Source organism: Danio aesculapii, chromosome 9 (assembly GCF_903798145.1).
Source record: "Danio aesculapii chromosome 9, fDanAes4.1, whole genome shotgun sequence".
Lineage (NCBI taxonomy): Eukaryota > Metazoa > Chordata > Actinopteri > Cypriniformes > Danionidae > Danio > Danio aesculapii.
In genome coordinates this window covers 16,507,044-16,533,660 of record NC_079443.1, presented here as the reverse complement: position 1 = coordinate 16,533,660, position 26,617 = coordinate 16,507,044, and the positions used below count along the sequence as shown (strand labels likewise).

At 35.0% G+C, this 26,617-nt stretch overlaps 1 protein-coding gene across 1 annotated transcript in view; it reads right to left on the bottom strand.

The window, feature by feature from the left end:
• The window catches only part of pdzk1 (PDZ domain containing 1), a 45,411-nt gene extending 19,084 nt beyond the window's left edge, over window positions 1-26,327 (bottom strand). Inside the window, exons 1-5 of the mRNA XM_056465035.1 lie at window positions 26,236-26,327; window positions 20,555-20,766; window positions 16,972-17,200; window positions 12,047-12,183; window positions 8,937-9,132 (exon numbers count right to left, since the gene is read on the bottom strand). Coding sequence (XP_056321010.1) covers window positions 8,937-9,132; window positions 12,047-12,183; window positions 16,972-17,200; window positions 20,555-20,761 — 769 coding nt within the window. The 5' untranslated portion in view covers window positions 20,762-20,766; window positions 26,236-26,327. The remainder of the gene's footprint in view (window positions 1-8,936; window positions 9,133-12,046; window positions 12,184-16,971; window positions 17,201-20,554; window positions 20,767-26,235) is intronic.
• Between the last annotated feature and the right edge of the window lie 290 nt (window positions 26,328-26,617).

The following is a 26,617-nucleotide window of genomic DNA, read 5'->3' as shown; positions in this document are numbered from 1 at the left end:
ACATTGGGTCAAACTTTGTGAGCTCATAACTCTGCACCAGACTGTCCTACAGACTTCTAACTGGACTCATTTAACTCAGTCTAGCCAGCAGCCAATAACTGATGACTTTTTAACTTACTAGCCACTCCCTAGCAACCACTTACAGCACCCTAGCAACTGTCCCATAGACTTCCATTGTAAAAGACTCCCATTTACTTAACATTGGATCAACCTTTGTGAGCTCAGAACTGCATCAGACTGTCCTACAGACTAGAGTCTGGCCTCATTCAACTCAGTCTAGCCAGCAGCCAATCACTGATTACCTTTAAACTTACTAGCCACTCCCTAGCAACCAATTTCAGCACCCTAGCAACTGTCCCAGAGACTGTGACTAGCTATTCTAACACTCGCTAACAGTTTTAACATCCTACTGACATGCTAATCTTGCTAGAAAGGTGCTAGCAACACGATAGTGACATGCTAGTCATGCTAGTAACATGCTAATTCATGCTAGAATCATGCTAACAACATGCTAATTCCTGCTAGAAACAAGCTGATTCATGCTAGAATCATGCTAGTAACATGCTAGTTACATGCTAATTAATGCTAGAATCATGCTAGTTACATGCTAATTCATGCTAGAAACATGCTAATTCATGCTAGAATCATGCTAACAACATGCTAATTCATGCTAGAAACATGCTAGTAACATGCTAATTCATGCTAGAAACATGCTAGTAACATGCTAGAATCATACTAGTAACATGCTAATTCATGCTAGAAACATGCTAGTAACATGCTAATTCATGCTATAATCATGCTAGTAACATGCTAATCCATGCTAGAATCATGCTAGTAACATGCTAATTCATGCTAGAAGCATGCTAGTAACATGCTAATTCATGCTAGAATCATGCTAGTAACATGCTAATTCATGCTAGAAACATGCTAGTAACATGCTAATTCATGCTAGAAACATGCTAGTAACATGCTAATTCATGCTAGAATCATGCTAGTAACATGCTAATTCATGCTATAATCATGCTAATAACATGCTAATTCATGCTAGAAACATGCTAGTAACATGCTAATTCATGCTAGAATCATGCTAGTAACATGCTAATTCATGCTAGAAACATGCTAGTAACATGCTAATTCATGCTAGAATCATGCTAGTAACATGCTAATTCATGCTAGAATCATGCTAGTAACATGCTAATTCATGCTAGAAACATGCTAGTAACATGCTAATTCATGCTAGAATCATGCTAGTTACATGCTTATCCATGGTAGAATCATGCTAGTAACATGCTAATCCATGCTAGAATCATGCTAGTAACATGCTAATTCATGCTAGAATCATGCTAGTAACATGCTAATTCATGCTAGAATCATGCTAGTAACATGCTAATTCATGCTAGAAACATGCTAGTAACATGCTAATTCATGCTAGAAACATGCTAGTAACATGCTAATTCATGCTAGAATCATGCTAGTAACATGCTAATTCATGCTAGAATCATGCTAGTAACATGCTAATTCATGCTAGAATCATGCTAATAACATGCTAATTCATGCTAGAAACATGCTAATTTATGCTAGAATCATGCTAATAACATGCTAAATCATGCTAGAATCATGCTAATAACATGCTAATTCATGCTAGAAACATGCTAATTCATGCTAGAATCATGCTAATAACATGCTAAATCATGCTAGAAACATGCTAGTAACATGCTAATTCATGCTAGAAACATGCTAGTAACATGCTAATTCATGCTAGAATCATGCTAGTAACATGCTAGTAACATGCTACCTCATGCTAGAAACATGCTAGTTACATGCTAATTTAGGTTAGAATCATGCTAGTTACTTGCTAATTCATGCTAGTAACATGCTAATTCAGACTCGGCTTTTCAAGCCACCATAAAGTTTGTCCTCAAACTTTAATATCTAGTTCTTCTTCTTCTTCTTCTTCTTCTTCTTATTCTTCTGAGACTAATTTCTAAGTGTATCTCCTCCTAGGCCTTTCAAGCTACATACTTCAAACTTTCGTCAAACCTTCAAACTGGTCTGACTCGGGTTGCTATATCTTTTCTAACCGATCCGACCTTGGGTTTTCCGAAAAACGACCCAGAAAAATCCCAAAAGTCCCATTGACTTAACATTGGGTCAAACTTTGTGAGCTCATAACTCTGCATCAGACTGTCCTACAGACTTCTAACTGGACTCATTTAACTCAGTATAGCCAGCAGCCAATAACTGATGACTTTTTAACTTACTAGCCACTCCCTAGCAACCACTTACAGCACCCTAGCAACTGTCCCATAGACTTCCATTGTAAAAGACTCCCATTGACTTAACATTGGATCAACCTTTGTGAGCTCATAACTCTACATCAGACTGTCCCACAGACTAGAGTCTGGCCTCATTCAACTCAGTCTAGCCAGCAGCCAATCACTGATTACCTTAAAACTTACTAGCCACTCCCTAGCAACCAATTTCAGCACCCTAGCAACTGTCCCAGAGACTGTGACTAGCTATTCTAACACACGCTAACAGTTTTAACATCCTACTGACATGCTAATCTTGCTAGAAAGGTGCTAGCAACACGATAGTGACATGCTAGTCATGCTAGTAACATGCTAATTCATGCTAGAATCATGCTAAAAACATGCTAATTCATGCTAGAAACAAGCTGATTCATGCTAGAATCATGCTAGTAACATGCTAGTTACATGCTAATTAATGCTAGAATCATGCTAGTTACATGCTAATTCATGCTAGAAACATGCTAATTCATGCTAGAATCATGCTAACAACATGCTAATTCATGCTAGAAACATGCTAGTAACATGCTAATTCATGCTAGAAACATGCTAGTAAAATGCTTATTCATGCTAGAATCATGCTAGTAACATGCTAATTCATGCTAGAAACATGCTAGTAACATGCTAATTCATGCTAGAATCATGCTAATAACATGCTAATTCATGCTAGAAACATGCTAGTAACATGCTAATTCATGCTAGAAACATGCTAGTAACATGCTAATTCATGCTAGAAACATGCTAGTAACATGCTAATTCATGCTAGAATCATGCTAATAACATGCTAATTCATGCTAGAAACATGCTAGTAACATGCTAATTCATGCTAGAAACATGCTAGTAACATGCTAATTCATGCTAGAATCATGCTAGTAACATGCTAATTCATGCTAGAATCATGCTAGTAACATGCTAATTCATGCTAGAATCATGCTAGTAACATGCTAATTCATGTTAGAATCATGCTAATAACATGCTAATTCATGCTAGAAACATGCTAATTCATGCTAGAAACATGCTAGTAATATGCTAATTCATGCTAGAAACATGCTAGTAACATGCTAATTCATACTAGAATCATGCTAGTAACATGCTAATTCATGCTAGAATCATGCTAGTAACATGCTAATTCATGCTAGAATCATGCTAATAACATGCTAATTCATGCTAGAAACATGCTAATAACATGCTAATTCATGCTAGAAACATGCTAGTAACATGCTAATTCATGCTAGAATCATGCTAGTAACATGCTAATTCATGCTAGAATCATGCTAGTAACATGCAAATTCATGCTAGAAACATGCTAGTAACATGCTAATTCGTGCTAGAATCATGCTAGTTACATGCTAATTCATGCTAGAATCATGCTAGTAACATGCTAATTCATGCTAGAATCATGCTAGTAACATGCTAATTCGTGCTAGAATCATGCTAGTAACATGCTAATTCATGCTAGAATCATGCTAATAACATGCTAATTCATGCTAGAAACATGCTAGTAACATGCTAATTCATGCTAGAAACATGCTAGTAACATGCTAATTCATGCTAGAATCATGCTAATAACATGCTAATTCATGCTAGAATCATGCTAGTAACATGCTAATTCATGGTAGAAACATGCTAGTAACATGCTAATTCATGCTAGAATCATGCTAGTTACATGCTAATTCATGCTAGAATCATGCTAGTAACATGCTAATTCATGCTAGAATCATGCTAGTAACATGCTAATTCGTGCTAGAATCATGCTAGTTACATGCTAATTCGTGCTAGAATCATGCTAGTAACATGCTAATTCATGCTAGAATCATGCTAGTAACATGCTAATTCGTGCTAGAATCATGCTAGTTACATGCTAATTCGTGCTAGAATCATGCTAGTAACATGCTAATTCATGCTAGAATCATGCTAGTAACATGCTAATTCGTGCTAGAATCATGCTAGTAACATGCTAATTCATGCTAGAATCATGCTAATAACATGCTAATTCATGCTAGAATCATGCTAATAACATGCTAATTCATGCTAGAATCATGCTAGTAACATGCTAATTCATGCTAGAATCATGCTAGTAACATGCTAATTCATGCTAGAATCATGCTAGTAACATGCTAATTCATGCTAGAATCATGCTAACAACATGCTAATTCATGCTAGAATCATGCTAGTAACATGCTAATTCATGCTAGAATCATGCTAGTAACATGCTAATTCATGCTAGAATCATGCTAATAACATGCTAATTCATGCTAGAAACATGCTAATTCATGCTAGAATCATGCTAATAACATGCTAAATCATGCTAGAAACATGCTAGTAACATGCTAATTCATGCTAGAAACATGCTAGTAACATGCTAGAATCATGCTAGTAACATGCTAATTCATGCTAGAAACATGCTAGTAACATGCTAACTCATGCTAGAAACATGCTAGTAACATGCTAATTCATGCTAGAATCATGCTAATTCATGCTAGAAACATGCTAGTAACATGCTAATTCATGCTAGAATCATGCTAGTTACATGCTAATTTATGTTAGAATCATGCTAGTTACTTGCTAATTCATGCTAGTAACATGCTAATTCAGACTCGGCTTTTCAAGCCACCATAAAGTTTGTCCTCAAACTTTAATATCTAGTTATTATTCTTCTTCTTCTTCTTCTGAGACTAATTTCTAAGTGTATATCCTCCTAGGCCTTTCAAGCTACATACTTCAAACTTTCGTCAAACCTTCGAACTGGTCTGACTCGGGTTGCTATATCTTTTCTAACTGATCCGACCTTGGGTTTTCCGAAAAACGACCCAGAAAAATCCCAAAAGTCCCATTGACTTAACATTGGGTCAAACTTTGTGAGCTCATAACTCTGCATCAGACTGTCCTACAGACTTCTAACTGGACTCATTTAACTCAGTCTAGCCAGCAGCCAATAACTGATGACTTTTTAACTTACTAGCCACTCCCTAGCAACCACTTACAGCACCCTAGCAACTGTCCCATAGACTTCCATTGTAAAAGACTCCCATTTACTTAACATTGGATCAACCTTTGTGAGCTCATAACTCTGCATCAGATTGTCCTACAGACTAGAGTCTGGCCTTATTCAACTCAGTCTAGCCAGCAGCCAATCACTGATTACCTTTAAACTTACTAGCCACTCCCTAGCAACCAATTTCAGCACCCTAGCAACTGTCCCATAGACTGTGACTAGCTATTCTAACACACGCTAACAGTTTTAACATCCTACTGACATGCTAATCTTGCTAGAAAGGTGCTAGCAACACGATAGTGACATGCTAGTCATGCTAGTAACATGCTAATTCATGCTAGAATCATGCTAACAACATGCTAATTCATGCTAGAAACATGCTAGTAACATGCTAATTCATGCTAGAAACATGCTAGTAACATGCTAGAATCATGCTAGTAACATGCTAATTCATGCTAGTAACATGCTAATTCATGCTAGAATCATGCTAGTAACATGCTAATCCATGCTAGAATCATGTTAGTAACATGCTAATTCATGCTAGAATCATGCTAGTAACATGCTAATTCATGCTAGAATCATGCTAGTAACATGCTAATTCATGCTAGAAACATGCTAGTAACATGCTAATTCATGCTAGAATCATGCTAGTAACATGCTAATTCATGCTAGAATCATGCTATTAACATGCTAATTCATGCTAGAAACATGCTAGTAACATGCTAATTCATACTAGAATCATGCTAGTTACATGCTAATCCATGCTAGAATCATGCTAGTAACATGCTAATTCATGCTAGAATCATGCTAGTAACATGCTAATTCATGCTAGAATCATGCTAGTAACATGCTAATTCATGCTAGAATCATGCTAATAACATGCTAATTCATGCTAGAATCATGCTAATAACATGCTAATTCATGCTAGAATCATGCTAGTAACATGCTAATTCATGCTAGAATCATGCTAGTAACATGCTAATTCATGCTAGAATCATGCTAGTAACATGCTAATTCATGCTAGAATCATGCTAATAACATGCTAATTCATGCTAGAATCATGCTAATAACATGCTAGAATCATGCTAGTAACATGCTAATTCATGCTAGAATCATGCTAATAACATGCTAATTCATGCTAGAAACATGCTAGTAACATGCTAATTCATGCTAGAATCATGCTAGTTACATGCTTATCCATGCTAGAATCATGCTAGTAACATGCTAATTCATGCTAGAATCATGCTAGTAACATGCTAATTCATGCTAGAAACATGCTAGTAACATGCTAATTCATGCTAGAAACATGCTAGTAACATGCTAATTCATGCTAGAATCATGCTAGTAACATGCTAATTCATGCTAGAATCATGCTAATAACATGCTAATTCATGCTAGAAACATGCTAATTCATGCTAGAATCATGCTAATAACATGCTAAATCAAGCTAGAATCATGCTAATAACATGCTAATTCATGCTAGAAACATGCTAATTCATGCTAGAATCATGCTAATAACATGCTAAATCATGCTAGAAACATGCTAGTAACATGCTAATTCATGCTAGAAACATGCTAGTAACATGCTAATTCATGCTAGTAACATGCTAATTCATGCTAGAAACATGCTAGTAACATGCTAACTCATGCTAGAAACATGCTAGTAACATGCTAATTCATGCTAAAATCATGCTAATTCATGGTAGAAACATGCTAGTAACATGCTAATTCATGCTAGAATCATGCTAGTTACATGCTAATTTATGTTAGAATCATGCTAGTTACTTGCTAATTCATGCTAGTAACATGCTAATTCAGACTTGGCTTTTCAAGCCACCATAAAGTTTGTCCTCAAACTTTAATATCTAGTTTTCATAATGCTGTTCAAAAACGTGAATGGACAGAAAACAATGTAATGTACAGTAATTAACATTTATTTTTTTGCAGTGTACTGTATTACAATTTTATACCTTTATATACACCCATTGCAGTAGATAACCTTTGAATATAACTATAGCATTATCAAAATTCCTCTGTTACACAATGTCAATTACCCAGCATGAAGATATTGACCTTACAATGCAATAAACGTCAGTATAAGTTCTCTTGGCACCAGTGTCAAGGTACAATTTAAAAAAAAAAATTAAAGTACAGAAGTGGGGGGTAAGAGAGAAAATTGAATATTGTAGTTAATTCTGCTTGCATTTAAGTTATATTTCATTCTATGTATAGATAGATAATAATGCAGTAGTATTTTTGTATCGCTCAAAATGCCAGATTTTTTTCATGGCTGAGTGTTATTGGAAATACTGGAGGTAGGATCGGATAGACCTACATTATGTGAATGGGTTGAGCATGGTCAAAATTTTGCTTTGTATATATTTGCATGATTTGTTATAAATATATAATAGGAGCAATAGTAATGCTCTGGTCAGCAGCATCTGGGCTGCTAACATCAAATTTACAGCATCCAGGAAATGACAATCCTGCTGTATTTCCCCTGTGAGAAGTGCACTTAACGTCAGGACGCTCCAGAGAGACATCTATGCAATTAAATGTCGGCTACTTCACTCTGGGCAAAATGCATCTATGAAATACTCACAAAAAATAAAAATGAATAAATAAATTGTGACCTACTTAATATTCACAAACTACAACTACAACAGAGGTTTTCAAACTGGGGTCCATGGAAATGTTTGAAGAAAATGTATTTAAAAAAATAACAATTAGATAAAAGTAAAATTGATTATTATTGTTATTATTATTATTATTATTTTATTATTTCTATTATTATTGTTATGACTACAATAATAATAATAATAATAATAATAATAATAATAATAATAATAATAATAATAATATAATAAATAAAACAAAATTTGTACATATAAAATAAACAAATGGATAAAATAATGTAATAATTATAATATAATGAACCTTTAACTATTTTAATATTTTATAAAACTAAATTTGAGAAATAAACTAATTAATAAATGATAAAAATATTTAAATAAATAATAGAAATGTGAATAAAATAATAAATGAATGTGTAAAATAAACCTATATAGTAGTTTAATGAGTGGGGAATATGCTACTATTACTACTACTACTACTATTACTACTACTACTACTACTACTACTACTACTAATAATAATAATAATAATAAACTAATTAATTTCCTAATTATATTTTCAATCTATTATATTATCCATTTTTCAAAGTAGATAAAAAAAGAGTGATGGCCATTATATTTGTTCGTATTCGTTACATAAGGAAGATCAATTTTACAGGACCATTGCATTTAAAAGAAGGCACATGTTTGACAACCAAAACAACAATGGTAGTCTACTGTGTGCACAGGTGCAATGTCTATTTACAACATTTACATTTTGATATTAGTGCAACATTCACTTATGGGTAACGTTACTTTTAAAGTAATAAAATACAACCTTATACTTAGATACTTAGAAAGTAATGTGAAATTATGTTTTATGTTATGGTATTATTATTATTATTTAAATTAGGATAGGCTTAAGATTGTAATACATGACTTTTAAAAGTAACTTTATCCTGGCAAAATCTTGGTCTTAAAGCTCCATAAATATAATGTTGACATACTGTACATACTCACCTTTACGTTTAGGATCTTCCTTCAGCATGAAGCCATAGCCATCGGCTCTCTTGATCATGTCTGCAATGCGCGGTTTATGCGGGAGGTGTTTGACTGTGGCATGAGAAACACCTGGTCGAATGCTTTTGCTCTTGAAATATCTGTCAGCATCTTCATCCACCAGCAGAAGCATTAATCTGTCACCGGCTGCTTTCACCTATAATAACAACAGAACAGTGGAGGACACTAACTAATATTTATACTTCACTACTGTTCTTAAATGCATTTTTTAAATATTTGTACTCTATTGGAGTATTTCTTTTCTTTAAGGACACTTTTTATTTTACAACTTTCCAAAACATTGTACCATTTTTATTCCATTACATGTTGTAGATAAATTAAAGTAAAAAGTAAATTAAATAAAGTAAAAAAAAAAATAAAAATAAATTAATAAAATTGGTAATATATATATATACATATATATATATATATATATATATATATATATATATATATCTTCACTTTCCCAGAGATCCGATATAAGTGTTTGATTAAAAAAACATCTGGATTATGTCTGTTAACCTATTAAACTGGTTCACGAATTACACTGAATTCATTTGTGAATTCGACTGAAAGATTCAACTGAATTTGTCTACAACTCATTTGATTTAAATAATGCTGTCAGAACGAATCTTAAGTCAAAGCAGGCCCAAAATAAAATGAGGTCTATCACTGATTCACCAGTTAATGATTTATTGATTCAAATGATCCAGTCAGAACGAGTCTCAAGTTAACAATTTACTGTTTCAAATGATTTGTTCAGAGCATGTCTACAGTTAACAATAAAGTGATTTAACTGAGTTAATTTGTTAAACTGGTTCACAAATCCCACTGAAAAATTCATTTGTAAATTGGACAGATTTGACAGAATTTGTCAACAACTCACAGATTCAAATAATCCTGTCAGAATGAGTCGCAATTTAATTATTCAGTGATTCAAATGGTCCAGTCAAAGCTAGTCTTATATTAATGATTCATGACTATACCAATCTGGTCAGAATGAGTCTCAAGCAAATGATTCACTGATTCAAGTGATCCACTTTGAGTGAATCTACACTTAAACATTCACTGATTCCATGGACACAGTCAGAGTTTTAAATAAAAACAATTTACTGATTCAAATGATTTACTTAGAGAAGTTAACCATTCACAGAGTCAAATGGACCGATCAGAAAAAGTCTCAAGTAAACAATTGACTGATTCAAATGATCTAGTTAGAGCGAGTCTACATTCAACCATTCACTGATTCAAATGATCCAGTCAGAACCAGTCTCAAGTAAATGATTCACTGATTCAGATAATCCTGTTAGAGCAAGTCTAGTGTTAACCATTCACTGAGTCAAATGAACCAATCAGAACAAGTCTCAAGTAAACAATTCACTGATTCAAATGATCCAGTCAGAACGAGTCTCCAATGAACAATTTACTAAATTACATGTTCCAGTTAGAAAGAATCTTAACTTAACAACTCACAGATTCAAATAATCCTATTAGAATGAGTCTCAAGTTAATTATTCAGTGATTCAAATGATCCAGTTAAAGCGAGTCTCAAATGAACAGTTTCCTGATTGAAGTGATCAGCTCAGAATGAGTTAACAATTCACTCATTAGAAAATCTGTCTCAATTAAATGTCTTACTGATTTAAATGATCCAGTTAGAGCAAATCTACAGTTAACCAATCTCTAATTCAAAGGAACTAGTCAAAGCTAGTATTAAGTGATTCACTGATTCAAATGACCCAGTTAGAGCAAGTCTACATTTAACCATTCTCTGATTCAAATTAAACTGTCAGAGCTAGTCTAAAGTAAACAAATTTACTGATTCAAATGATCGTTAGAACGAATCTACAGTTAACCATTCACTGATTCAAAAGAAGCTAGTCTTAAGTAAACGATTTACTAATTCAAATGATCCATTTAGAGCGAATCTACAGTTAACCATTCACTGATTCAAAAGGAGCTAGTGTTAAGTAAACGATTTACTGATTTAGATGACGAGTTGAAGTCCTACAGTTAACTACTCACTTATTCAAATTAACTAGTCAGAGCCAGTCCCGAGTAAACTATTCACTGATTCAAATGTTCCTGTTAGAGCAAATCTACATTCAATCATTCATGGATTCAAATGAACCAGTCAGAGCCAGTCTAAAGTAAACGATTCACTGATTCAAATGATCCAGTTAGAGCAAGTCTACAGTTACCAATCACTGATTCAAATTAATTAGTCAAAGCCAGTCTCAAGTAAACGATACACTGATTCAAATGATCCAGTCAGAATGAGTCTCAAGTGAACAATTTAGTGATTTACATGATCCAGTCAGGCAACGCAGTGGCGCTGTAGGTAGTGCTGTTGCATCAAACCAAGAAGGTCGCTGGTTTGAGCCTCGGCTGGGTCAGTTGGCGTTTCTGTGTGGAATTTGCATGTTCTCCCTGCGTTCGTGTGGGTTTCCTCTGGGTGCTCCGGTTTCCACCACAGTCCAGAGACATGTGGTACAGGTGAATTGGGTAGGCTAAATTGTCCATAGTGTGTGAGTGAGTGTGTATGGTTGTTTCCCAGAGATGGGTTGTGGCTGGAAGGACATCCGCTGCATAAAACATGTGCTTGATAAGTTGGCAGTTCATTCCGCTGTGGCAACCCCGGATTAATAAAGGGACTAAGCCGAAAATAAAATTAATGAATGAATGAATGATAATGTCAGAACAGAATGAGTCTCAACATTTCACTGACTTGAATAATTCAGATTTAGTCTCAAGTTAACAATTCACAGATTTAAATGAATCAGTCAGAGCCCTTCTCAAACTAACAATTCACTGATTCAAATGATCTGGCCAAAAGGAATCTCAAGTTATCAATTAACTGATTCAAGTTATCCAGTCAGAGCAAGTCTCAAGTAAACAATTAATGGAATAAAGCTCTATAGCCCTCAGTTTGTAGATATTTTTTATGAACAATGGAGTGTCAAGTTTTAAAAGACTGACTAGATGCTGTGGAACAAAGGCTTACAAGTTAGCAAAAATATAATATGTAGACAGGATTTCTATCATTTAACAAAAAATGTCATTTCACCTACCTTTTGCACAATCTGATCATGTATGAGATTCTCAACATTTTCACTGTTGATCTCCACTAGGCGATCACCCAGCTTCACACCTGCCTGATCCGCCACTCCTCCAGACACCACGTCTACCATGAATACGCCATGAGCCCCTGAGAAAAAAACAGGGTTTCTTCAAACACAAATACCGATTCTTGGTCTCTCATTTCATCAGAAATATTTCAAATGATCAAATTTTTGGTTGATTCAACCAAAACAAGTTTAAGAAAATGAGCTCATGTTTAACTTTCACCGTATCAGAAGGCCACTTGGTCTCTGTTGACTGCACAGTGCACTTGAAAACACTTGATCAAGATGGTAATCTGTAATCTAACTGGCAGACTATAAACACTTCTGAAGATGAACGAATGAATTTTCTAAAGCTTGCAAGAGGCAATCTTTTCAAATAAATTATTATTGGAATCTATTGTTTCATTAATATTTTTTTAACACTCATGGGATCTTTCTACTGGACCAAACGTTTCTTGATTATTATATTGTTTATGCAAAGTAACACTACACCAGTTGCAGTATATTTGATGCATTCCAAATACTTCACATCACCCTCTGAAGGACCCTTTGGAGTGTAAACAATTATGGCTGCCATCTTCAAGTGTTGCTATTAAAGACCCCTTATTATGGGTTTTTGAAAATCACCTTCAATGCAGTGTGTAACACAGCTCTAAGTGAATGAAAACATCCAGCTGAGGTTTAACCCTGAAAGTCCACCGTGTTTGAAAATATTGATTCTTCAAGGAAAGGGTCGACTCAGAGTCGAATGAATGATTCATTTTGTGTTTCGATCTTTTGCCTGCTTGCATCGATGTCGATACAACACATTGCCAAATATGAAGTGCTGGATCCGATAAAACGTGAACACGTCCAACATTTCACGCCCAACGCTACAAACGTTAGGGGACCATCATGACACAAAGATTACTATCACTAGAAGATGGCCAGATATGCTACTGTGGGGAATAAAAGGTTAAAGTTCATTTCACAACAATACCACATGTTCCTGTCTTTTTTTTCATGATTGATGCAATAATCTACCTTGCAATGTGGGATTTACTGGCTGTTTGCTATTAATGAAAGGAGCAGCAGAGGCTATTAATGTATGGGACCAGTTTCTTCCTCCAGATCCTGTGAGTGTTTCTCCTTCCTACACAAGCTGTAATTGTGATTAAAATGGTTGCTTCATTTTCAGTAGTTAGCAAATATGTATTTAATAGTGTGTTGTTACGTGTAATAGCTCTGCGCGGCTTGTAATCACTTATCTATTATAGATCAGTGCTTGTAATGTATCTCTCAGGATAAATCTTTAAGGGGCTATTCACATATTGCGTCCAAATCCATGTTAAACCATGACGTGTGCTTCTTTCCTTACTCATTTAAATGTGTTTCTGAACTTGCGATTTCCTGCCGTTTGTCGTTGCTATGGCCCCCCATCAGCTGTTCCTACACACGCGTGGTGCGGTCAATTTTCAGAATAGTTACATTTTTGCCAATCTGTGGAAATGAATATGTGTTGTTGTTATTACTTGGGGTTACGGTTAAGAATAGAGCAATATGCTAGTGTTTAACTTCATTGATTTAATTCACTCCTGTGTAGGGCTCTCACATACACTCTGTACTCTGGCTCTTTCATAACCGTGATGGGTGTTTTAGCATCCCAGCTGAACCCAGTCGACCAATCCCAACAGACTGGGTCATCGGACCAATCAGCGCAGATTAGCTTCGCACTAAGGAGGGGTTCGGGAACAAATGAATCGCTGAACAAATGATATGGTAGTCGTTGGGATAATTAAGTAAAAATAAATACACACTTTATTTTTTGACCTTGCATGCATATCAGCCTGTTGTTGGAGACCCCCAGAACCAAAATATGACATTTTATAATGCATAATAGGGGCTCTTTAACTAAAGTGCTCAAAACTGGCCACTTCAAAGGACCCTTCGGATTGAGGGATTTCAAAGGGTATAACTGATGAACATTCGGACCACCATGATCCTTTGCGCAGGAGAAGTTATTTGGTGCTACACACTGAATTCCATTATGAAGGGCTCATCCCTTTGCCCTAATCCATTCGAAGCACTGTAAATGCTGTAAATAAGGGATTAGGACATACAGTAAGGATGAGCCCTTCTGAATGGAACGCAGTGCTTAATTCTGTCTACTATGGATATAACAAAGCAGACATTGTTGTTAACCTTCTTTTGAAACCTCAAATTATGAGGTTCAAATTCTCATTTTAGTGATATTTTAAGCACTAATTTGTGCTGGATTAGTTAGTGGGATGGTTATCATTACCACACTTTTTGATTTAACAAAATACTTACTATATTTTTATCTGTTTGCTTATTTGCAGTGTTTATCATTATATTTTTTTGTTTACAAAAATGTATGTTTATTTACAAATGTGCATTTAAACTGTAAGTGATATGGCCACAGCCCTGCAGCCCAAGACCAGTTACTCATTGAAGCTAAGCAGGACTGAGTCTGGTTAGCACCTGGATGGGAGACCACATGGGAAAACTAGGCTGCTGTTGGAAGTGGTGTTAGTGAGGCCAGCCGGGGGAGCCCAACCTGTGGTCTGTGTGAGTCCTAATGCCCCAATATAGTGAAGGGGACACTATACTGTCAGTGGGCGCCCTCTTTCGGATGAGATGTTAAACCGAGCTTATTAAAAATCCCATGGCACTTCTCGTAAAGAGTAGGTGCATAACCCTGGTGCCCTGGCCAAATTCTCTCCATTAGCCCTTACTGATCATGGTCTCCCAATCATCCCCATCCACTAGCTGGTGTGTGGTGAGCGCACTGGTGCTGTTGTAGTGTGACTGCCATCGCACCATCCAAGTAGAGACCCCACCTCATGATTGTGTAGTACTTTGGGTGTATGGCCATACACAATAAATGCGCTATATAAATACCCATTACTTACTAAGTTGTTACAGTTTTATATATAATGTAATGAGATTAAAATATTAGAAATATGAAAAAAATGCTTATTTTTAAATGCTAGTTTATTATCAATCATTATAAAAAAAATACAAAAATAATGGCAATTTGTTAAAACTTGATTTAAATTAAAAACTGTGGACTATATGCAAATAACAAACTGGCCAGCTCATTTCCTCAGTCAGAATTTGTCCATTTAAATAATAAAAGCTTTCTTTTATTGGTCCTTTAATTGGTTATTCTTTTTAAAGCTTATTTCTATTGGTTATTTTCACAATTTATGATGGCATACTGTAAAAAAATGGGACAAATGAGCTCATATAGGGGCCAGATTTTGGACTTTGTCAGTAGGGGGGTGGGTCTTTCGAACCACCCAGACCCCCCTGGCAACTGGCCTGTGTCATCACCATTTACCAATCCTCCACTTGAGTTTCTGTCTTCTGTTGAACACAAAGGAAGATATACTGAAGAATGTGGAAACAAAACATAGTATTTTTTGTTTCTATGATGACTGTTATTTTTCAGGAGATCTTATTTTGTGAACGCCTCGATTGTGAACATTTAGAACCACTCGAGTGTGAATAAATGGTGAAGTTTTCATTTTTGGGGTGAACTATTCATTTAAACATAATCAGTGTTGTATCAAGTGTGTTTAACCTTTGGCTGGCAATTTTAAGGACATCTTATATGTATATATATATATTTTTTTTTTCAGATTTACTGGCCATTTCTAGCTGCTTTTGAAGATGTCAAACTAGTCAATAAAGACTACATTTTATCTTAGGACAGGGGTGTTCAAACTTGGTCCTGCTGAGTTTAGCTCCAACTAGCCTCAACACACCTGTAAGGGTGTTTCTAGAAAGCCTAGTAAGAGCTTGATTAGCTAGCACAGGTATGTTATTGGGGTTGGAACTAAACTTTGCAAGACACCAACCCTCCAGGACTGAGGAGACCCCTACCTTAGGAGAATAGGAACATTTAGGATTTTCTAATTATGGCTTATGTGACCAAGTGGTATAGTGTGCAGTATTATGGTGTTCAGTGTTGCGTCTCTTTTTGTTTATTATATTTATTCAGCTGTACACTTTTTCACAAAATACTTTGTGTTATAGTGTTTGCAGGATGGTACCATTCATATGAACATTTTTAAAAGCTTTGTACTTACAAAAGTGAAGTTTAGGGGTTAGAAGGGGAGGGGGGGGGGTGGGCTTTATCTAAAACTCTCACTCTTTCAAAAGCCTTTTACTGAGAAACTACTTCATTTTGGCAGTTAATTCAGCTGCTAGGACTGCCACTCATACATGCACCACTGAACACATCACACCTCTTCCTTTTCAACTTCACTGGCTTCTTATTCAGGATCGCATTCATTATAAAATCTTGCTGCTCATTTTTAAATCTCTTCAAGGTCTGGCTCCTCTTTATCTTCCATTCTTTTTAACCACATACTCAACTGTGTTTCTTAAGATTATGCTTTTCAGATTTACTCACTGTTCTAAAATTTAAATTAGGTTTTTAGAATTTTAGGTTTTTCGATGCAAAAACATCACCATTCATCGCTTACATTTTCCAATTGAAAACTCAGATTAAAATATTTTAGTTTAGTAATTTAATATTATTATTATTGCTTTGGATAGAGATAAATTCACACTTCCTACACGCATTTTCTCAATTTTAGATATTTCTATCATAATAGAAATAAAATAAAATAAAATAAAATAAAATAAAATAAAATAAAATAAAATAATTTAATTTAATTTAATTTAATTTAATTTAATTTAATTTAATTTAATTTAATTTAATTTTACAAGATTTCAAATAACATCATTATTCTCAACACAAATTTTAATTTTGAGATAACAAGTTGGACTTTTGGTCACAGAGAATTATTGTTGGCCAGTGGACTGGTTATGGCATTGCTTTATTTATTTATTTGACTTACCCTTGGTGGTCTTTAAGGAGAAACCAAATCCACTGCTGGATTTTTGCAGATAACACAGTTTGGCTTTAGCAGCTGGTGTAGACACTCCGTTCATGGTGGGCTGGCTCTGACCGGGCAGGGACTGAAGGTCGGCAAGATTCACATTGTTGGCTTTTGCTGTCTTATAGGCCTCTTCTCCAAGCACATGCAATGTGACACTCATCCCACTGTTCCTCACCAAATCTGCAACCTGACCCAAAAATAAAAAGAAAAGTGTTAGGTCATGAAACCCTGACCAAATGAAACACTTTTTTTGGGGAGATGTTAACATTCATTCTTCCAGTTTTAAAAGTTGAAGTTGAAGACTTGTGTGATTTTATACATTTATGTGGTAATTCAAAGTGGCGATTGGCTGTCAGACTGTAGAGTTCACATATAGGTCATCTGGTTTTTGGTTTCTCCACATTTATTCAGGAGAAAGTGCTGGCTTAATAGATGAGATGTAATATTATTATCGTGCATGAGAAATTCCCTCGTTGTTCTGAGACGTGGATCATAAGGTCTTGTTTCTTAAGTGCACCAGAGAAGGGAAATACTTCGTTACTGTACTCAAGTAGATTTTTCTGGTATCAGTAGCCTACTTTACTCCACAATTTATTTTTCTGACAACTTTTTAGTTTTACTCCTTACATTTATTTAAAAAAAATCACAATCATGTGCTTTTTTTGTCAACATTTGAACAGTTAGAACTAACACAGTAAAATCATATGAATGCTGTATGCAATGAGATTTATTTATTTTATTAATGCAGATTTTTACATTTCTTTCTATTTCTTAATACAGAATTTATACTGTTTTACCGTTGTCTTAATTTAAAATAGACCATTGTCTTCATTGAAATTAGTTTAACAGATATTTTAACATTGAATTTATTCACACTGGGTGATTTATGAATAAAATCATAATGAAAAGCATCAAGAATTTATTACGTGAAAAAAACGTTTATGCTAAAAGTTTTGAAGGCTCTAATTGCACCTGTGTATGTTTTTTTTTTTTTTTTTTTTTTGCATAGAATAAATGTGTTAACAGCATTAATGCAGTAGTATCTGGATGCAGCCTTTACGATGAAAGCTAAGATTGCATCACTCAGTGATGCAATGTCAGACATAATGCACTCAATGGAGTGAGTGACATCACTGTGATGGGTAGGGTTAGGGTTGGGGTTAGGTGAGCGCATTAAAAAGCATTTGATGCAGCTCAGATTGCACTGCACCAGGTCTGCATCCAGACCCCTCTCGCCAAATGGCCAAAATAGTAAAATATGTTAAGTATTTTATTATAGCACAGAAAAACAACTGCTTTGGATAATGGATACTTTTTACTTCAGTACATTTCTGAGGCTTTCTGAGTACTTCTTTACTTTTACTTAAGTACAAAAGTGTAGTCAGTATTTCAACTTTTACCAGAGTGGTTTTAAACATGAGTATCTGTACTTCTATTTGAGTAAAGGATGTGTGTACTTCTGCCATATCTGAAGTGCACAAATATTACACTTTATTTTCATTTCCTTGCAATACAATAAGAGCTGAAGAGTAGGTCTGTTTTGTTGACGAGCAAGCACCAAAAATATATTTGTAAGAAACATTTCTTTTTTCATTTTTGTTTTACCTGAGAGCTTGGATATAATGTTAGTTAAGTGGAATACTTTTTTTTTTTTTTGGTGCAGATTGCACTGCACCAGGTCTGCATCCAGACTCCTCTCCCCTTTATAGACTTTCATTAGAATTCTCAGTCTGCATTAAAAAACAAACAAACAAAACAAAAAAAAATAAGGTTTAATTGATTAACATGTAATATGATTATTATTTCGATATACCAAGCAAGAACAAGAAGTGAAATGCATTTTAAAATGCACTAGGTTTACAAATAAATGTAAAATAAAAATATTCACAGTAGCATAGACCAGGGGTTCCCAAACTTTTCAGCCCGCGACTACCAAAATTACAATGCCAGTGAGTCGTGATCTCCAATATTAAGTAGTGTGGTTATAAATATGTAAAACTTGCACACAACAGCGAACACACCAGTAGGCCCAAGTCTATTCATTGTGTAATAGCACCCCTCGGAGACCATCCTCCAAGTTCAGTTGTGACCTGTATTTATTTTTAAGGTACATGAGTGCCGTAAAGGTGTCAGAAAGTTTAACCTGGTGCCATAAAATCAACGTGCTCCATCTGATGCTATTGCTGAATCTTTAATATAACACAATCACCCCATGGTTTGCAAAAAAAAAAAAGGATTTACTATAATTACAGGCTTATGGATTTACTATAATTACTGTTTATTATTAACATGTTAACAATGTTACTATTTTCGGTGCCAATAGCCTAGTGGTTAAGTGTGCCGACATATAAAACCAATGTGCTCATGGTGACCTGAGTTCGATTCCCGGCTTGAGGTCCTTTGCCGATCCTTCTCCGCTCCAAATGATTTCCTGTCAATTCTCTACACGATCCATTAAAGGTTAAAAAACCCTAAACAATATTATAAAAAAACAATGTTACCATTAACTACAAATTTGTTCTTCAGTAGGTTATGGATAAAATATGGTAATTCTAATAAAAGTTCAATAAAATGAATGTGATTTTTGGAAATCGGACCTTTCATTGTCCGGTGACCCCCGGCACGTCACTTTGGTGATCATAAGAGTGGACTAATGTAATGAGCCTGTTTCTAAAATTATGCTTTATGGTGTTTTTTAAACAAACATTGTTGTTGTTTTCAACTAAAGCACACATTAAACAATTCACTTTACTTAATCTAATTGGTATTGTATTTCAATTAAAGCTATTTATTGATTTAAATATATATATATATCTTCTGTAAGGGAAGGGTTATTCATGTATCTCACCCCAGTCACTGTTATTAGTTGTCATAACTCTATTATTATTATTATTTTTTAATAAATTTAACCTAATATATGCACATTTCAGAGGGAGTGCATTTTACAACAGGAGTATGTCCATCTCTCCAATGTGTATCTGTGTATGCATTACTGGTAAGCAAATTAGCTTTCTTAATTCAAATTCAATTCATCTGTATTTCTATAGCGCTTTCACAATGTAGATTGTGTCAAAGCAGCTTCACATAGAAGTGCTAGTAAATTTAAAATGTGTCAGTCCAGTTTTCAGTTGAAGTTCAGTTTAGTTCAGTTCAGTGTGGTTTAATTTTCACTGCTGAAAGTTCAAACACTGAAGAGTAAATCCATCGATGCGCAGCTCCACAAGTTCCAAGCAAGCCAGTCAATGAGTTTAATGAAGTCCAATTTTTATGAAGTCCCTTTCTTCTTTCAGCACTTGACCCTTGTACCTTGTACCTTAAAGTCTGCATGCATTTTTCCAGTCAATTAACTTGCATGGAAAATTGTTCACCCAAAGAATAACAGTGTGCACTAGCAAAATAAACATTGCAGATTTTGATTTCACACAGACTTTTATACAACTTTGGGAATCATTTCCCGAGTGTGAAAATACACTGCAGAAACAGGGAAGTTTGTGACACATTAACCAAAAACGTATTTAATTTACAAAAAAAATTGTCAAACCTGAGTGTGCTCCAGATTGTCCACAAATGTGTTATTGACTCTAAGTATCCGGTCTCCATCTTTTAGACCAGCCAGTTCAGCAGCACCACCCATCTCCAGCGCCCGGATCAGGTGACCCTCCTCGCCGTGCTCCACGCGGAGGTAGAAGCCATAACCCTGGCTCTCTCGCTTGGTCAGACTGATGATACGTGGCTTTGGTCCAGCCATTCTTCCTATCAGGAAAGGATTTACAAAGTAACTGATCCAGAAACAACATTCCATGTCTAAAAGTTTGCCTTAAGACCTGTTCACACCAAGCACAATAACTAATAATATTTAAATATATCTGCATCCAAGCTGAATAATGATAATGCTATGTTTATTTTAAGTTTATGCTTTTCATTTGGCATTGCCCCCTTGTAACTAGCAGATGTCCTCAGTATGCTACTAGTGTATCTGACCAGTGAATACCGCTTGTGTAATCAATCTAATCAAACAGTGAATTTAGTGATCACACTCACTGTAGTATTGAAATAAATACAGCACACATTATTTTATACCAATACCACAAAATTACAAAATCTCTATTCGTAAAAAGGTCAGATCATAAAAAAGAGTTACAAGTATCCCTTAAGACGTTGTACAGAAGATGTTTCAAAGTACTCTGATTAAGCTGATTTTGCAGGTCATTCCAAGCCCTAGGAGCATAAAAGGAAAAAGCACATTTGCCGAGTTCTGACAATACCCATGGGACTGTTAAACAAATACAGGAACCAAATCTAGTGTGTTGGTTATTTATGTGAAATGTTAGCAAATTGCAAATATAGAATGGTAGTTTACCTAAGAGAACCTTTAAAGTAAATAAGTACAAATTGATTGGTTGATTGGTTGATTGAAATATTAATCCAGGAACATGAGTTGTATCCGAAATTGCCCCTACGGTATACCCTTGAATAGGGCACTATCCTCAAATAGCCATTTTAGTGGTGTCTTAGTGTCTTTAGTGGCTATAGTAAATGTAGTGCACTCAATCAATCCCACAATGCACCACAATAAGAGTGTACAACTATATGATTATTTCACGCGGCCGCCATTTTAAAACACATAAGCCAGGCTGTGGTGGGAAGAAACCCAAAAGTATAGGATTAGCACTGTAAACATTGCAGCAGCATGCTGTGTACTAAAAACCTTCAGCTGTTGCCGTGATTTCAAAATGCAGATATGGTGTAAACATCACTTTAAAATCATTAAGTTCAGTTTAATTTAAACAATTTAAAGCATATTAGACATCAATCAACAATTTTTTTAAGAGTAACACGCTTAAGTGTCCTCCTAGGCTTCAGTTCATGGCAGCAGATAAACACCGTTGGGACGCTTCCCTGCTTCAGCCTATGTAAACCGGTGAGCGATAAAACAATGCAGTCCTCTGTTGCACATCCTCGTGTTGTCTGTAACAGTGTTGTCCTGGTACTGAAGTTTTAAAAACGTCCATTTCCCGCTAACATTTTAGCGCCACTGAGCGCATTCTTAAACAGCGCTGATTTGCCATAGTATTCACCAGTGCTCAACAGAAATGACTGTGATTTGCTGTGAAGGTCATCAGTTCACCGCTCTTTACAGATCGCGAACACAGATAGATGGACATTGGAGTGTTTTAAAGGCCATGAGGATCAGTCGATTTATCCGTGGATCACTCGTCTGTGTTTGCACCTTTGCACTCGGTAAACATCGGTGAAGTGAGGTAAACTGATGACCTTCACGGCCAATCACAATCATTTCTGTTGAGCACGTGAACATAATGGCAAATCAGTGCTGTTTAAGAATACCATTAACAGTTCTTAAATATTAACCGGAAATGGATGTTTTTTTTTACTTTTCAGTATCGAAATTCAGTATCATGACAAGTCTAATATAGTGAAAGAATCAGTTTATTAACTTGAGTTTGATAACTGGCATCTAAAACGTGTGTTTGGCAAAGATAACGTTAGCTAACTAGTGCCATTTCCCTTAACTTAGCTGAAAATGAGATCCAATATCCCTTTTTATTTTCACTATTCATTCTGAACAGAACTTCGGGTCACTCGGAAGACAACGAAATTATAAATTTATGTCACTTTCTCTTCGCTTATAAGATATACATCCAGGTACGCAACATTCCTGTTGGACTCAGGCGATATTTTTCATCCCACCCCAGCCTCGATTTCGCTGTTTTAAATGGCGGCTGCGTAAAATCAGTCTATTGTGAATTCAACAGCCAAACAATACGCATAATGCACTGTGAGAGTTCATGTACCAAATTCATTCTCAGTTAACAAATCTGACCACAAGATGGCATCCAGAGCTGAATCCTATCAGTGTAAGTTTCTAAGTAATTTGATTTATTTAATGTCTATATACAGTACATGACATAAATCAAAATAAAAAAATATATATTTTTATCCACCAGCAAAGCACAAACAAAACAGCATCCCTTCCTGTGCACTAAGTGCTCGAGTTCACTCATTCATACTCCTTTAAGTGGACTATATTAGTGGAGTGATTAGTGAATGAGGGTATAGGGGGGTGATTTTAGAGACAAGAATGTTCAACTCGGTCAAATCACATCCACAGTTAAGAACCATCCATCGATACGTGTTTGCCTTTTAAGCTGAAGTCATCTAATGTGATAAAATGCTTGGTACATCTGATTTTATCTTATCATTAAAGCACATCATTCATTATACACCAGTGGTTTGGTGATAAAATTAGTCATTTAAATCTAGCATTCCATAATGAAGGCTGATTTTCATTTTTTTCACAATGTGTGGTGGTGTTACCGTATAATGGCTATATGTTACAAGTTCGTTAAATCGCATGTGGTAATTATTATTCAACAGCAGCAGATTACCAAACAATAGATGAAGAGAGAACATTTACCTGTTGATATGATTATGTAATCATGTGTTCTTGAAATGAAGGCGATAACTGGGGTAATAGAGAATTATCAAAGGCCATATAATCACCGCCCTGTGTTAGGGTGCATCTTGAAAGGTTATAAGGGTTTAAAGTCGAGGTAAAATCGTATTGGTAAACTAATTGACTCTTATTTCTGTGAAGTTCTTTCAGCTAAAAACACAAAGCATGAACGTTTTAGGAATTAAATATACATTGATATAACATTTGTTTCTAACATTCGTTGTGTTATTAAATTAATTAAAATCAGTAATATATTAATATGATTTATTATATTTTAAAATGATTTTAAATTAAATTAAATGATTATAGCAAAAAGAAAAGTATTAAAAGTTTTACAAATATTAAAGTAATGTTTTAAATACTGAATATTAATATATCTCTCTTTTTTTGCCTGTTTTTGTTTGTTTTTCCTTTAAATAACATTAATTCATACATTAAATCTACTTAAGTAACTTATTCTATTTATCAATCTTCCTAAATGTAGAAATGCATCTACCTTCACTCAGAAATTATGTTTGCAGTTTGCTGTTAAAATGAGCAGAAACAACACAACTCTTTAGTTTTTTTGGGACAACTTAATTGTTTTATGTTCAGTCTACTTACATATGGAAAATGTTGATCATTAAAATGCTATTAACATAAACTGTTAATTGTTAACAAACTGGATGAATGTGTTTATGTCAAAGTACGCTATTATGCATGCACCTGTCTCTATATTTATGAATACCAATATAGAAATCTTTATAATAAAATAGAACCTATACAAATAATATAGAATCATAAATGTTTTGGAGAAATTGCCTTGAGCCTTGGCCCATATTGATAAATGTTGTAATAGTGGAAAAAGTCCAAGTATGAAGCTATAGATTCAAGCACCACTGATGCGATATCCATTACGTAACACCTCACATATGAGCTGAGAGCTGAAGTTCACTTCTTACACTTCAGTGATCCATCAACTGCTCTGTGTTTTCACATCATCGCATTATTCCTAAAACGGCCTGCCGGCTTGCTGCTGTTTAATAATTAATGCCACTTTGCTTCAGGTTTCTCAGCTGTACAGATGACTGGAAAGCAAGAATGCCGAGTTAAGCTGTCAAATTGAACAAAATGCTTTCATGATAAAATTTCTAGTAATTTTTCATGGAAAGACTTTTTTTTATTATTCACACTTTTAGAAATAAATATACGTTATCTGTCAGTGAGGCGGTATCTTTTCAAAAGATACATTTTTGTTCCTTAAGGTACATACTAATACCTAAAAAGTACAAATGTGTTCCTCATTGCACCATGAAGGTACAAAAGACCCTAATGTACTAATGTCCACCTGTATGGTCCAAAAGTGTACCTTTTTGAAAAGGTACCACCAAAGTGACAGATTTTGTACCTTTATTTCAGAGTGTGCAGTTTGTCTGAAACAACATTCTATAAATTCTATGCACCTTGCTGAAACCCAACATTGGGCCCAAATTTAGACAAACCCAACTGTTAAAACTGTTAAAAAGTGTCATTTAAATTTAATTAAACATAATAACGCATTTTCATTTTGGCTTTGTCTAAAATTAATCCAACGTTGGATTACAGCAGCTCAGCCTTTTTTAGACTCTAAGAAATTAAAAAAAAGTCTGGAGCAATCACTATACAAACCCAATGTAGAGTTAAAAAAACACTTGGGTTTGTTCATATTTAACCTAAGTTTGCACTTTAACAATTTCTGGTTTGTCATACTCAACCCTAGTCATAACCCAACATTGGTACAAAATCCTATCCTAAAATCATTTAAATTTAACTGAAAAAGTTAACCCAAAGTTAGGTTTATCCATATCTGACCCAACATTAGGTTATGACAACCCAGCTTTTTTGCAGTTTTACAGTATGGGTTAAAACAACCCTCCATTTTTAGGTCTATAGGGTATATGCAGAAGTATGCGGAAGGACTTTTCATTTGTCAGTAACCTGGGTCAAGTGCTTCTGGTGAACTGTATGCCGTTTAAATCGGCACGTTTAAGGTCTGTTTTCTTTAAAAATCAGCGATCAGAACACAACATTTTTCCCGCTATGTCTATAAAATATGAACATTTATTTTACTGCAGTATATTCAGTGGAGCTTCTGTGCTAGCCTGCTAATCCTGACGGGTGCGTACATGTAAACGGCATTTCATCTCGTTTTACGCTTGAGCAACTAAATAAATGCCAAAGTCTATTTACTGATTATATTTTAAATACATTACAACATTGATGCTGTAAAAGGAACTGTATAAAATGGAAAAAAGTCACATTAACTGTTTGCCAGAAGTTTATTGGCATGGGAAGAAACACTAGTTGTACGTATACCCTATTCTATTCTATTCTATTCTATTCTATTCTATTCTATTCTATTCTATTCTATTCTATTCTATTCTATTCTTTACACTGTGATTTGGGTCAATTTATGAACAAACCCATTGACGGGCTTAAAAAGTGTAAATTAATTTAAAATATTTAAGTTAATTTTGAATTTTTTTTAAACTAACCCAACATTGAGTTAGCCTATGTTAACTACATTAAGTAAAAAAAAAAAAAAAAAAAAAACAAAACAACCCAGCATTTTTATTGCGTATATACTAGTCTTGTCTTGTCAAATTATAAAAAAATGCAGTCTAAATATTTTCGCAGAATATAAAAAGGTACAAATTACAACACACTCTAAAGTATTCCTCAACTTTTGTCTACATGCTGTGAACAGGACAGAAGTGTTGGTCACTCACCAGCTGTGGTCTCCTCAGTATCCCGTTGTAAAGGAGGTGTCCGCTGGCTCCTGCTCAGGTGTTATCTAGTACTCTGTAAGTGTGTGAAGGACTTTGACAGACCAAAGGTTGATCTAAAAGGTGAGTTATTTAACCATGTCCCGTGGCTGGAGGTTTATTCCCTGTTGCTACAAGTGACCATATTCTGCCCTTAATACACCTGAACAAAAAGGATGGTGGTTTGATTAAGAAGACTTTTATGTGTATGTATGTTTGCTAGGATAATATAGGGGAGAGCGGGGCACAAAGTAACACTTTTTGGTTTTGGGCAAATAATGAACAAAGTAATGGGGTTAGACAAACCATATTTTTTTTTACCATCAACACACAAGCCTCTCCAACA